The sequence below is a fragment of the Anomaloglossus baeobatrachus genome, chromosome 8 (genome assembly GCF_048569485.1).
Source record: "Anomaloglossus baeobatrachus isolate aAnoBae1 chromosome 8, aAnoBae1.hap1, whole genome shotgun sequence".
In the NCBI taxonomy this organism is placed as follows: domain Eukaryota; kingdom Metazoa; phylum Chordata; class Amphibia; order Anura; family Aromobatidae; genus Anomaloglossus; species Anomaloglossus baeobatrachus.
The window spans coordinates 38140308-38154143 of record NC_134360.1 but is presented as its reverse complement, the minus strand read 5'-3'; the positions used below and the strand labels follow the sequence as shown (position 1 = coordinate 38154143).

The 13836-nt window shown below is 45.0% G+C and overlaps 1 protein-coding gene across 1 annotated transcript in view; it reads right to left on the bottom strand.

Moving 5' to 3' along the window:
- Positions 1 to 3658, bottom strand: part of QARS1 (glutaminyl-tRNA synthetase 1) — a 191513-nt gene extending 187855 nt beyond the window's left edge. Inside the window, exon 1 of the mRNA XM_075321479.1 lies at positions 3508 to 3658. Within this exon, the coding sequence (XP_075177594.1) occupies positions 3508 to 3621 (114 nt within the window). The 5' untranslated portion in view covers positions 3622 to 3658. The remainder of the gene's footprint in view (positions 1 to 3507) is intronic.
- Between the last annotated feature and the right edge of the window lie 10178 nt (positions 3659 to 13836).

Sequence of the window (13836 nt, the reverse complement as noted above, 5' to 3'; positions counted from 1 at the left end):
TATCCCGGTACACTTCAGAATTCATCCGGCTACTCTTGTCTGCTGTTATGTCATCAATAAACACAAGTGACCCAGTGCCATTGAAAGCCATGCATGCCCATACCATCACGTTGCCTCCACCATGTTTTACAGAGGATGTGGTGTGCCTTGGATCATGTGCCGTTCCCTTTCTTCTCCAAACTTTTTTCTTCCCATCATTCTGGTACAGGTTGATCTTTGTCTCATCTGTCCATAGAATACTTTTCCAGAACTGAGCTGGCTTCATGATGTGTTTTTCAGCAAATTTAACTATGGCCTGTCTATTTTTGCAATTGATGAATGGTTTGCATCTAGATGTGAACCCTTTGTATTTACTTTCATGGAGTCTTCTCTTTACTGTTGACTTAGAGACAGATACACCTACTTCACTGAGAGTGTTCTGGACTTCAGTTGATGTTGTGAACGGGTTCTTCTTCACCAAAGAAAGTATGCGGCGATCATCCACCACTGTTGTCATCCGTGGACGCCCAGGCCTTTTTGAGTTCCCAAGCTCACTAGTCAATTCCTTTTTTCTCAGAATGTACCCGACTGTTGATTTTGCTACTCCAAGCATGTCTGCTATCTCTCTGATGGATTTTTTCTTTTTTTTCAGCCTCAGGATGCTCTGCTTCACCTCAATTGAGAGTTCCTTAGACCGCATGTTGTCTGGTCACAGCAACAGCTTCCAAATGAAAAACCACACACCTGTAATCAACCCCAGACCTTTTAACTACTTCATTGATTACAGGTTAACGAGGGAGACGCCTTCAGAGTTAATTGCAGCCCTTAGAGTCCCTTGTCCAATTACTTTTGGTCCCTTGAAAAAGAGGAGGCTATGCATTACAGAGCTATGATTCCCAAACCCTTTCTCCGATTTGGATGTGAAAACTCTCATATTGCAGCTGGGAGTGTGCACTTTCAGCCCATATTATATATATATATAATTGTATTTCTGAACATGTTTTTGTAAACAGCTAAAATAACAAAACTTGTGTCACTGTCCAAATATTTCTGGACCTAACTGTATGCTAATGAGCACAGGGACTAGTCACAAGGGCGTTACTTCCCTTGGCTAGTCGTCCGACTTAAAATGTAAGCACGTCCCTGTGGGCATGCTAATGATTGCGCAGCGTCAGAGGTATGGTTCATCTCAACGCTCTCTGTTGCCACGGCCCCCCGACGCTGGATTTCAGCTTAGCGCGCATGATCAGAAGTCCCAGACTTCCAGTCATGCGCACTATGAAACTGGGTGTACGTGTCCAGATGGTGTAGTGCACATGACTGGATATCCAGAGACGTTGCGATCGTGCACAATGAGCCGAAAACCAGAGGCGACAACAGAGGTGAGAGCAACCACGCCGCTGATGCTGCGCAATCATTAGCATGTGGGCATGCTAAGATGCTAAGGGGGTCGACTAGCCAAGGGAATTAACACCCTTGCGACTAGTTCCTGGCTTTATTAGCATATTCATGAGATCTTTTGAAAAAAAAAGTATTTCTAAGGCCTGTTTCACACGTCAGTAAAAAACAGATGTTTTTACTGACGTGTAAAAAACGCCCATGTCCCTTCGTGTGCCGTGATTCCCGGAACACGGTGGTTGTCCATGTGCAATCCGTGATTGCGCATGGACATTACTCACCAGTCACGTTCCTGCTCTCCATGGTGCTAAGCTCCTCGGCTCTGCAGCGTCCGCCCACCGCTCTCTGCAGCTACTTACGGGTCGGCTCTGGATGCATTCATGAATATGCATGAGCAGGCCAGGAAGCTGCAGAGAGCGTCGCTGGAAAGGGGAGTTGAAAATGTTTTTTATTTTATATGTACGTCTTTTTCTGGTACGTGTTTCACGCGGATCACACCATAGTTTGGTCCGTGGGACATCAGTGATGCCAGAAAAAACTGACTTGTCTCCGTGTGTCAATCACGGACACGCGTGTACCAGTGATTGTGCTACATATATATATATATATATATATATATATATACACATACATACATATATATACATATATATATATATATATACACACACATACATATACATATACATATACATATATATATATATATATATATATATATATATATATATATATATATATATATATATATACACACACACACACACATACATATATATATATATATATATATATACATATATATATATATATATATATATATATATATATATATATATATATATATATATATATATATATATATACACACACACACACATACATATATACATATATACATATATACACACACATACATATACATATACATATATATATATATATATATATATATATAAAAAAAGCAAAAACGGCCCAGAATCACTGACGTCTGAAACAGGCCTAAAGAGCTTTTATATCTATGCTACTAGATACAGGGACGGTTAGGCAGGGATTAGCAATATAGTCTTTAGAGAAGGAAAAGCGGCACTTCACGATGGAACATTTGCAATATTTTTATTGTGCGATATAGAGCACAATTACAGCATGAATGGGGAGGGAGGGGTGCAGGAACGCCAGACGACGGCCGTTTCGCACCGTAGAAGGTGCTTCCACAGGTCTGATGGTGCGAAACGGCCGTTGTCCCTGCACCCCTCCCTCCCCATCCATGTTGTAATTGTGCTCTATATCGCGCAATAAAAATATTGCAAATGTTCCATCGTTAAGTGCCGCTCTTCCTTCTCTAATGACTTGATTGGATTGGTACGTTCTGGCAGAGCACCACTGGAACTTGCTGGAGATCCGATATCCACGTGAACCATATACTCGGAAGTACACACCTGAGCCTGCAGTGCCTGGCCATTTCTCCATTTTTTCCGCAGGGATTAGCAATATGCACTCAGAACTGCTTGTGGATCTGTGGCCCAACCAAGCAGAGGGGCCAGAAACGCATCAGCGCGAGGCGGCGGAGCAACGTGCCCAATTTGTTGCCCCTCAGAGCAAAGCTGCAGCGAGTCAGGGATGTCAGATACAATGAAGCAGCCGTTCATCATTGCAACATGACAAGGAGCAAAGTGCAACATGAAGCAACGGTGTAATGCAGAAGTGATACCGGCCCCACAGAGACGTTCAGGGCGTACGCAGCACCTGCTGCAGAGCAATGCACAATGTGAGGTTATACTGTAATCCATAGGCTCCATTTATAAAATCCAACTTATCAGAACTACAACTCCCAGCATGGCTGCCTGGGAATGCTGGGAGTTGCACCTCTGCAGAGCCTCAGAGTGATCCAGCCAGCCTGGGGGGAATAGGGATTGTTTGCAGCCTGTAACCATGGAGACACATAAGCACTGCATACACACAACTGAATTGGACGTTTATGGTGCATTCCGGATTACCAGCATTTCCGGTTTAGTTTGTAACCAACAGAACTGCCTGAGGTGAGTGAGCGGATATCAGGAGGAAATGAGGGGAAGCAATGACCGAATATAACAAACACCCCTGAGGGTCTGCACCTGGAGCTGTCCATACCTGGAGCACGGCCTCCCGCAGCAGCGCGCTGAGCGCCTCATTCTTCAGGGTCTCCTTCGCCTTCTGTTCACTGAGCCCGATAGACGTGAACAGAGACACCGTGTCGGCCGCCATGTTGGAACCGGGAGAAAGAGATAGGGCAAAGCCACCAATCACGTACAAGCACGGGTTACGTCACATACAGCCAGCCAATAGAATAAAAAGGGTATTGGAAAGGAAGGACCAATGGTGGTGCGCGCTTGCTTACTGTACAGGCAGTTTAGCCAATGGTTTGACAGGATTATAGTGAAGTAGGCGTGTCCTGGGTTGCATCAGACGGACAGTGGGTATCGAGGACCGCGCTGCGCGCACGTGGGTGATGGTGCTGGATGCTGCTCTGTGCCATGCGGCGGCTGGAAAGCCAGGAAAGTGGGAACAAAATAGTGATGGGAAATCTAGTTCATTTTGGTGATTAGTTCACCATGAACTAGTTCACTGAAAAGATTAGTTCAAAAGATTAGCTCATTTAGTTCATCTAGTTCAGTATTTCTCTCCACTCTATCCTGAGGAGCTGATAGGAAATGCATCATGTGACCTGTGAACTAAATGAACTATATGAGCTGCTGAACTGAATGTTCTACTGAGAATGAATCAGGACAGTCTAGTTCAGTCTGATGCATCTCACTCAGCCCAGCAGCGCCCCCTGTGTAGAGTGTAGAGTACTGACCCATAATGAATGTGTATGAGGGAGCTGAGAAGCAGTTCAGCAGCCACCATTTTGAGAACAGAACAGGAGCCAATGGTAAAGATTTTAGCAAGACTGATCTAGGCTACAGGAGGGTGATCCTCTACAGGAGGCTGATCCTATCACACAGACAGGTGAGGGGCATGAACCACACACAGAAAAACTCTCTCTCATACACACATATGAGCTGTGTCTGTCTACTGTGCAATTTCAGTATTTATTAATATTATTATTACTATTATATTTATATTTGATGTGTGGTATAGTGTTACTCCCTTCTTTTCCAGCATCAGGAGCTATAAAGAGCCAGTGTGAGGGCAGGAGCCTCCTGGAGCTGTAGAGGAATCACTCTCTGTCTCCTCACACTGCTGTTTAGTTCAGTATTTCTCTCCACCCTGTCCTATGAGCTGACAGGAAATGCATCATGTGACCTGTGAACTAGATGAACTAGATGAGCTGCTGAACTAAATGTTCTACTGAGAATGACTCAGGACAGTCTAGTTCAATCTGATGCATCTCACTGAGCCCAGCAGCGCCCCATGTGGTAGTGTAGAGTACTGACTCATAATGAATGTGGATGAGGGAGCTGAGGAGCAGTTCAGCATTCACCATTTTGAGAACAGAACAGGAGACAATGGTAAAGTTTTTAGCAAGACTGATCTTCTAGACTACAGGAGGCTGATCCTCTACAGGAGGCTGATCCTATCACACAGACAGGTGAGGGGCATAAACCACACACACACAAACTCTCTCTCTCATACACATATGAGCTGTGTCTGTCTACTGTGCAATTTCAGTTTTTATTAATATTATTATTACTATTATATTTGTATTTGATGTGTGCTAGTGTTTTACTACCTTCAAGTGTGAGAGCAGGAGCCTCCTGGAGCTGTATGAGGATCACTGTCTGTCTCCTCCCACTCTAGTTCATAATGAACTAATCTCTGTCAGGATGGTGAACTAGATGAACTAGTTCACTCTGAAGATTAGTTCATTTTGAACTACTCACTCACAAACTACCCATCACTAGAACAAAATAACGGGGTACAAAACACTGGTGGATATCAGCTGCCTACTGTCTCCTGACCTGTGGGAACCGATGAGCAGCAATCAATTATCACCATTTATTACAATGGTAGATAATCACATCAGCACTGGAAAGGAATCTGCTGTATGGCGGGAAATTAATTTTCTCAAGGGGCCTTATAAGGATCAAGAAACATTTGCTGAGCTCTGTGATTGGCTGCAGCGGTGATCTGCACTATAGTTGTGAGGTTAGCAGTGCACTGAGGCTGCACAGCCCCCCAAGAGGGCGAAGCTATGTGCGCACGTTGTCGTGTGTTATCATGCTCTTACGCTGCGTTCTGCACCGCAGCGTAAAAGCATGCGTCCTGCGTCCCCAGCACAATCTATGAAGATTGTGCAAATTCCATGCGCACATTGCGTTTTAGAACGCAGCGTTTTGGTTGCATTTTCCACCCACTCTCTCTCTCTGTCTTGTCAATGTCGGTCTCTCTGTCTGTCTGTCGGTCTATCCCTCTCATACTCACCAATCACTGACTGATCACCGGCGCGGCGCTGCACAACTGTCACACTGCGGCGGCTTCTCCAGCTTTTCAAACTGCCGGCCGCTCATTATTCCATCTCGTACTCACTGTTTCCCCCGCCCACCGGCGCTTATGATTAGTAGCATTCAGACGCGTCCCCACGCTGAGTGACAGCTGTCTCACTGCAACCAATCACAGCCGCCGGTGAGTGGGTCTATATTGTGCAGTAAAATAAATAAATAATTTAAAAAAAATGGCGTGCGGTCCCCCCCCAATTTTGATACCAGCCAAGATAAAGCCACATGGCTGAAGGCTAGTATTCTCAGGATGGGGAGCCCACGTTATGGGGAGCCCCCCAGGCTAAAAATATCAGCCAGCAGCCGCCCGGAATTGCCATGCGATTAGATGCGACAGTCCCGGGACTCTACCCGGCTCATCCAGAATTGCCCTGGTGCGGTGGCAATCTGGGTAATAAGGTGTTAATGGCAGCCCATAGCTGTCACTAAGTACTACATTAATCATTGCAGGCGTCTATGAGACACCCCCAATGATTAACCTGTAAGTGAAAGTAAATAAACACATACACCCAAAAAAATCCTTTATTTGAAATAAAAGACAAAAAAATACCCTCTTTCACCACTTTAGTAAAATCCCCAAACACCCCTCCAGGTCCGGCGTAATCTTCACGAGGTCCCACGACGCTTTCAGCTCTGCTACATGAAGCTGACAGGAGCGGCCGTAGAACACCGCCGCTCCTGTCAGCTCCACGCAGCAACTGAAGTGAGTCGCACTGTCAGCGGAGACGTCACTCAGGTTACCTGTGGCCACAGGTCTCGGGTGGAGGACTCGAGCTGGCCGCGGGTAACCTGAGTGACGGCACTGCTGATCGCGCGGCTCACTGCAGTAACTCAGGAGATTTGCGGTCACCGGTGAGTCCTTCACCTGTGATCGCAAATCAAGCCACGGCACACAGAGCCGTGCGATCACAATGAAGTTGGGTGAAGTTCATCCGAGTTCATTCTGATTGCGCGGCTCTGTCTCACAGCCAGCCATGCTCTTTCTGGCAGTGCGGTCCCACTCGGCTCTGCTGCAAGTCTATGACCATGCCAGGCTGCCTTTTGGGCATGCTCAGTACAGAAAACAGGATCCTGTCTAGCAGGATCCAGCGACCTCAGGGAATGCAGGATCCGGCGTCCATTGACGTACATTGCAGATACAGCCACAATCTAACGGATCCGTTGACATGCAGTGCCCGAGGACAAAAACGCAACAAGTAGCGTTTTTGAAACATGGTAAAATACCGCAAAACAACGGATCCAGTGTATGCCGCATGTAACCGCATCTTGCCGCAATTCCATTGCAAATGCATTGAAATGACAACGCATTTGTAAAGGATCCGGTCAGATGCGGTTTGCTTTTTTTTGCCAACCAGCAAAAAAACGCTGATGTGAAAGCACCCTAACATCCCCTTTCATTATTTTATCCCATCACAGGCCATAAGAGTACAGAAGTCTATAACCGAAAATCAATGTTAAATATAATTCTTACTTACCGGCCTTCAGCTTGGTCTTGAGTCACATGACGACTTGAAGGATGAACGATCATCCTAGATAGGTCCACCAGGGTCTTCTACGCTGTTATCGAGTATTAGGCTGCGACCGCACTTTGCGTTCTCCTACTTGCAGTTCTAAACGCACGTTTTGTGCTTAATTGATTTGACCAAAGTTGCCATTTTCAGAAATTTAGCGCTGAAAACGCATGCGTATTTACCGTGTTTTAGATGCGTTTTTAGCGCTTTTTACCTGCTTTTACACCTGCGTTAAGACAGATGCGTTTTCGAAATCTAGACACTGCTAAATAAAGGTTGAACATTCAAATATATTGAAAAAAGAGAAAAAAAAGGATTAAATACATAAGATCAGACATTAAAAAGAAAATAGAAATATATAATGGAATTATAGCGGTAATATATTTCTTAGATAAAAAGCACTAAGTTTAATATTTTCTTAATTATAATTGTCGGATTATGTGTGTGTGTAAAGGGACATATGAATTCATTAATTTAATGTGCAAAAAGCATGCGTTTTGTCAGGTCAAAACGCTTGTTTTCTGCACTGAAAAAGCAGGTAAAACGCAGGAATTTGTAGGAATCTTGGTTTTTGCCATTTCTCATTGTCTCCAATGTTAGCAAACCGCACCCAAAATGGCAAAAACAATTTACATGCTGCTTCTTTGAACACATGGTTTTTGCCGCAAAATATGCAAATTAAACGCAGCGTTTAGAAACGCAAAGTGCGGTCTAGAAATGCCCATTTTCCATAGACTTTGCTGTGAAATCAAAACGCATGCCTTTTGGTATGAAAAAGGTGCTTCTCAAAACGCACCTAAAAAGCATCTGAAACGCAGGTGGAAACGCAAAGTGCGGTCGCAGCCTCATAATGTGTTTTTTATGTTCTACACAGCAGCCTGGGCTCTTATATACAGCATGTTAGAATGCTGTATATAAGAGCCCAGTGGTGGTGGCCGCAGCTTATAGGTCCCAAATCTGGTGACAGGTTCCATTTAAAGAGAACCAACCACCAGAATTTTGCTATATGAAGTAAAGGCAGTACTATACAGGCAGTAAGATGCTGAATCCAGGCATACCTGTTGTAGAAAGATCCGATGCTTGGCTGATTAAATATCTTTAATCGAAGTTGCAGAAATGCCCTGCACTTTGATTGACATGTGCAGTGGGGGCGGGGCCTTTGTGGGTCAGGTGCTTGATGTTTATTCCTCCTCCGGCGTTCTTCTGGCTTTTCCCCCTTTTCTTTATTTGAATATCGCACCACCATTGCTGCTGTTGTTGGCAGCACGTGCGCATTGCCACAGTAATTCTGTCTTCATTAAAATGGCGCTAGAGTCTGCTCCTGCACGTACCGCGATCTCCGGCGCCATTTTATTGAAGACACTGCACTGAAGACTATGAGAGGCATCAGCGTGTGCGCAATTTATTTTTTTACATCTGCGCATGCGCCTCTGCTGCTCGTAGTCTTCACCAGAGTGTCTTCAATAAAATGGAGCCAAAGATTGTGGTATGTGCATGCGCAAACTTCAGCACCATTTTAATGAAGACTTAATACTGTGGTAATGAGCCAGCGCCGCCAACAACAGCAATGGTGGTGCTGTGCGATATTCAAATAAAGAAAAGAGGGAAAGCCTGGAGGACGCCGGAGGAGGAATAATTGCCAAGTACCCGACCCACAAAGGCCCCGCCCCCGCTGCATATGTCAATCAAAGTGCAGGGCATTTCTGGAACTTTGATTAAAGATATTTCTGCAACCGAGCATCGGATCTTTCTACAACAGGTATGCCTGGATTCAGCATCTTACTGCCTGTATGGTACTGCCTTTACTTTATACAGCAAAATCCTGCTGGTTTGTTCTCTTTAATAGGTTGCAATGTTTTCAAAACTTGGAAGTTGTGCAAAAACATTGTGATTTTTGGCATTTACACCACCGTATCAGCCAGCTACACCAATACAAGCATAGGATGCGCAGCGCATGGGTGGGAACAGACGTGGTCATGTCCGCCCATCAAATTCATCGTAGGTTACATCACTAAAGATGTGTAACTTACTCCAAAAATGTCCTCAAAGCAGGTGGATTTTTTTTTTCTAAGTATAAGACATTGAAAAAAAGGTTTTAAAATTTATTCTGTTTTTCTATAAATTTGTTAATATTTTGTTTACTTTTTTATATTAAATAAGTCTGTTGTTTTAAGTCTGAATGGCAGAACATGTGAAAGCCATGTCAGGATAGGGGAGTTAGCATGCAAGAACTTTCTTCATCCACTTTTATGAATAATGAAAACGTCATTTTTTTAATGGAAATCTACCGTGTTTCTCCAAAAATAAGACACTGTCTTATACTTTTTTTCCCCCCACAAAAAAGCACTAGGGCTTATTTTTGGAGTAGGTCTAATTCTTGGAGAAACACGGGTAGGGGTAAGTTTACCCCCCCCCCCCCCCCCCCCAATAAAAACAGAGGCCCCCTTCCCATGAGACTCATACTTACCAGACCCCGGACGTCTGCGTGGCTAAACACAGACACTCATACACACGCATCGGATATCACACACACATGCACACTACTTCCAGCGGTACAGAATGCATCCATTACATCATACCTGTTAGGAGCCCGTACATTTTAGCATCTACCCCGGCCGCAGGGATGGGAGGAAGTCACATGTCGCAGGTCCTCTAAGCAAGCATACGATCCACAGGTCCTTGCACTCCACCGCACGACGTAGCCTAATACACAGAGACACTCTTAAACACACATCAGATATCACACACACACACATATACTCACTAACTACATGCAGCGGTTCAGAATGCGTCCGTTACGTCATACCTGTCAGGAGCTCGTACATTCTAGCATCTATCCCATCTGCAGGGATGGGAGAAAGTCACATGTCGCAGGTCCTGTAAGCAAGCATGCCATCTGCAGGTCCTTGCGCTCCACCGCACGGGGTCTCAGGATTGGAATCGCTGGATGTGGTGAGTGTGTGTGAGCGATCTGAAGGGTGATTGTATGATCTGATGGGTGATTGTGTGTATGATCTAATGGGTAATTGTGTGTATGATCTAATGGGTAATTGTGTGTGTGATCTGAAGGGTGATTGTGTGTGTGATCTGATGAGTGATTGTGATCGGAAGGGTGATTGTGTTTGTGATCTGATGGGTGAGTGTGTGTATTATCTGATGTGTGGGTGTATGCGATCACTGCAGCTCGGCGTCTGGTGAGTGTGATTGCGGGGTGTCTGCTTTCTATAATGAAGTGTCCTGCTGTATTCTTTATCTTTTTTAGCTGCATGGACACCTTATTATTGAACCGCGACTAGGACTTAGTTTTAGGGGAGGCCTTAGGCGGGCTTTGCACGTTGCGACATTGCAAGCCGATGCTGCGATGTCGCACGCGATAGTCCCCGCCCCCGTCGCAGGTACAATGTCTTGTGATAGCTGGCGTAGCGAAAATTATCGCTACACCAGCTTCACATGCACTCACCTGCCCTGCGACCGTCGCTCTGGCCGGCGACCCGCCTCCTTCCTAAGGGGGCGGGTCGTGCGGCGTCATAGCGACGTCACACGGCAGGTGGCCAATAGAAGCGGAGGGGCGGAGATGAGCAGGATGTAAACATCCCGCCCACCTCCTTCCTTCCGTATAGCCGCCGGCGGCAGGTAAGGAGATGTTCCTCGCTCCTGCGGCTTTACACACAGCGATGTGTGCTACCGCAGGAACGAGGAACAGCATCGTACCTGTCGCGGCAGCGTAATTATGAAAAAGTCGGAGCCTGCACCGATGATACGATAACGACGCTTTTGCGCTCGTTAATCGTATCATCTAGGATTTACACACAACGATGTCGAAAGTGACGCCGGATGTGCGTCACTTTCGATTTGACCCCACCGACATCGCACGTGCGATGTTGCAACGTGCAAAGCCGCCCTTATATTTAAGCCTTGCTTCAAAAATGCTTAAAATCCCTGCTAGGGCTTATTTTTGGAAAAACACAGTATGTCATCAAATTAAGACTGCATCTCTACTTTTTGTTAGAATGGCTGCTGTATGTAAGCAGCAGCTCATCAGTTAGTGTGTGCTGAGATAATCTGCAATACAAAAAGGGCAGGATGATTATATGCCACATGCATCTCACCGGCTAGTGAAGATTCACACTTGCGAGTAACTCGCGCAAGTCTCATATTGTATCACCCGGCGCGGTCTGCCGCTCTCCGGACAGGAGCGTCTCCGCTACATAGAAATACATGCAGCTGACCCGCTCCTGTCCGGAGAGTGTGCGCCGTGCCGGGTGATGCAATGCAATACTCGCACAAGTCACTCGCAAGTGTGACTCCGGCCTAAGGCAAGTGACATTTATATACAGAAATTAATGAGCCTCAGAAAAACCTTTTCTGCTCAAAAAAAAGATTCTTCTGCCATAAACATTTGTTTAGTGGGATTAATTCTGTTAAGACCAATAGTAATCTTTACCCCTTCACCCCCAGGCGATTTTCCGTTTTTCCTTTTTGCTCCCCTTCTTCCGAGAGCTGTAACTTTTTTATTTTTCCATCAATCTTGCCATCTGGGGCTTATTGTTTGCAGGACGAGTTGTACTTTTAAATTAAACCATACGTTTTACCATATAGTGTACTGGAAAACGGCAAAAAAAATCCAAGCGCAGAAAAATTGCTATTTTATTCACCGTGTTCACTATATAGTAAAACTGATGTATTGGTGTGATTCCTCAGGTTGGTACGGGTTCGTTGACATCAAACATGTATATGTTTACTGTTATCTAAGGGGTTAAAAAAAATCAGATGTTTGTCCAAAAAAAAGTAGCGTATTTTTTTGCTCCAATTTCCAAAAACCGTAGCGTTCTAATTTTTTGTGATCTATGGCTCAGTGATGGCTTATTTTTTGCGTCTCGAGCTGACATTTTTAACAGTACCATTTTCGCACAGATACTACATTTTGATCTCCTGTTATTGCATTTTGTGCAACATTTGTGGCGACCAAGAAACGAAAATTTGGCATTTGGAATTTTTATGGCGCTACGCCGTTTACCGATCAGATTAATTGATTTTCTATTTTCATTGATCGGGCATTTCTGAACGCAGCAATACTAAATATGTGTGTATATTTTTTTTTTAACCCTTTAATTTTCAATGGGGCGAACAGGTGGTGATTTGAATTTTTAGGGGGTTTTTTAAACTTTTTTTAAGTTTTGTTTATTTTTATTTTACTAGTCCCTCTAGGGGAATATAAGGATCAGCAGTCTGATCGCTCATTTATTTCTGTAGATCAGAGCAGCATTTCTCTGATCTGCAGAAAAGCAGTTCTCCTCTCACACATGGCGCTCTGGCGAGTGTAAAAGGAATTGATTCATAATAGCTACAGGAGTTGTCACATGATCCTGTGCTACCTTGGCAACCATCGGATCCACATGATCACGTCACGTGACTTCCGATGGAGCCGGGTAAGTGAATGCTTACCGCGGCTGGGATGTACATCACGCTATCATATTTTGACAATACGGTGCAAGGGGTTAATAGGCACGAGTGGAGAGCGTATCCACTCGTGCCTGATAGCCGCACATGTCACCTGTTCAAATCAGCTGACATGTGCGGAACTCACTACCGACTGCCAGCGGCAGCCGGCAGTGAGTATACCGACATAAGGTAGGACGTACCCAGTATGTCCAATGTCGATAAGAGGTTAAAAAAAATATTTTTCCAGCAGAGAAGTCTAAAGGGAAAAGGTTTCTCATTGCGGAGTGAGCTATATCAGTATAAGGAGACTTATAGGCCATGCAATGCTCTTTTTCAATTTAAATATTCAAATAGAAAGGAACAAAATTAGATTTTGAGCTCTACCTATTAAGCTGACACTGACCAAACTCTGATGACTCTGATGGAAAATACTGATGAAACTCGGATCAAACCACTGAGGAATCTCAGTTCTTTTAAACAATTTTTTCCTATCTCCTGGCTAACACCGTACGAAGATATATTTTACCTGGATGAAATTCGGAGAGTTTTTTGTGTATGAGAAAAATCACTGATGTGTGAAGGAGGAATAAAGGCCGCTTTACACGCTGCGACATCACTCAAGCGATCTCGTTGGGGTCACGGAATTTGTGACGCACATCCGGCCGCTTTTGACACCTTTGAGCGATTTTGCACCGTTGCAAAAACGTGCAAAATTGCTCATCGGTGACATGGGGGTCCATTCTCGAATATCGTTGCTGCAGCAGTAACGATGTTGTTCCTCGTTCCTGCGGCAGCACACATCGGTACGTGTGACACAGCAAGAACGAGGAACCTCTCCTTACCAGCCTCCCGCCCGCAATGCGGAAGGAAGGAGGTGGGCGGGATGTTCGTCCCGCTCATCTCCGCCCCTCCGCTTCTATTGGGCGGCGGTTCAGTGACGTCGCTGTGACGCTGAACGAACCGCCCTTTTAGAAAGGAGGCGGTTTGCCAGTCACAGCGACATCGCAGGGCAGGTTAGCAGTGTGACG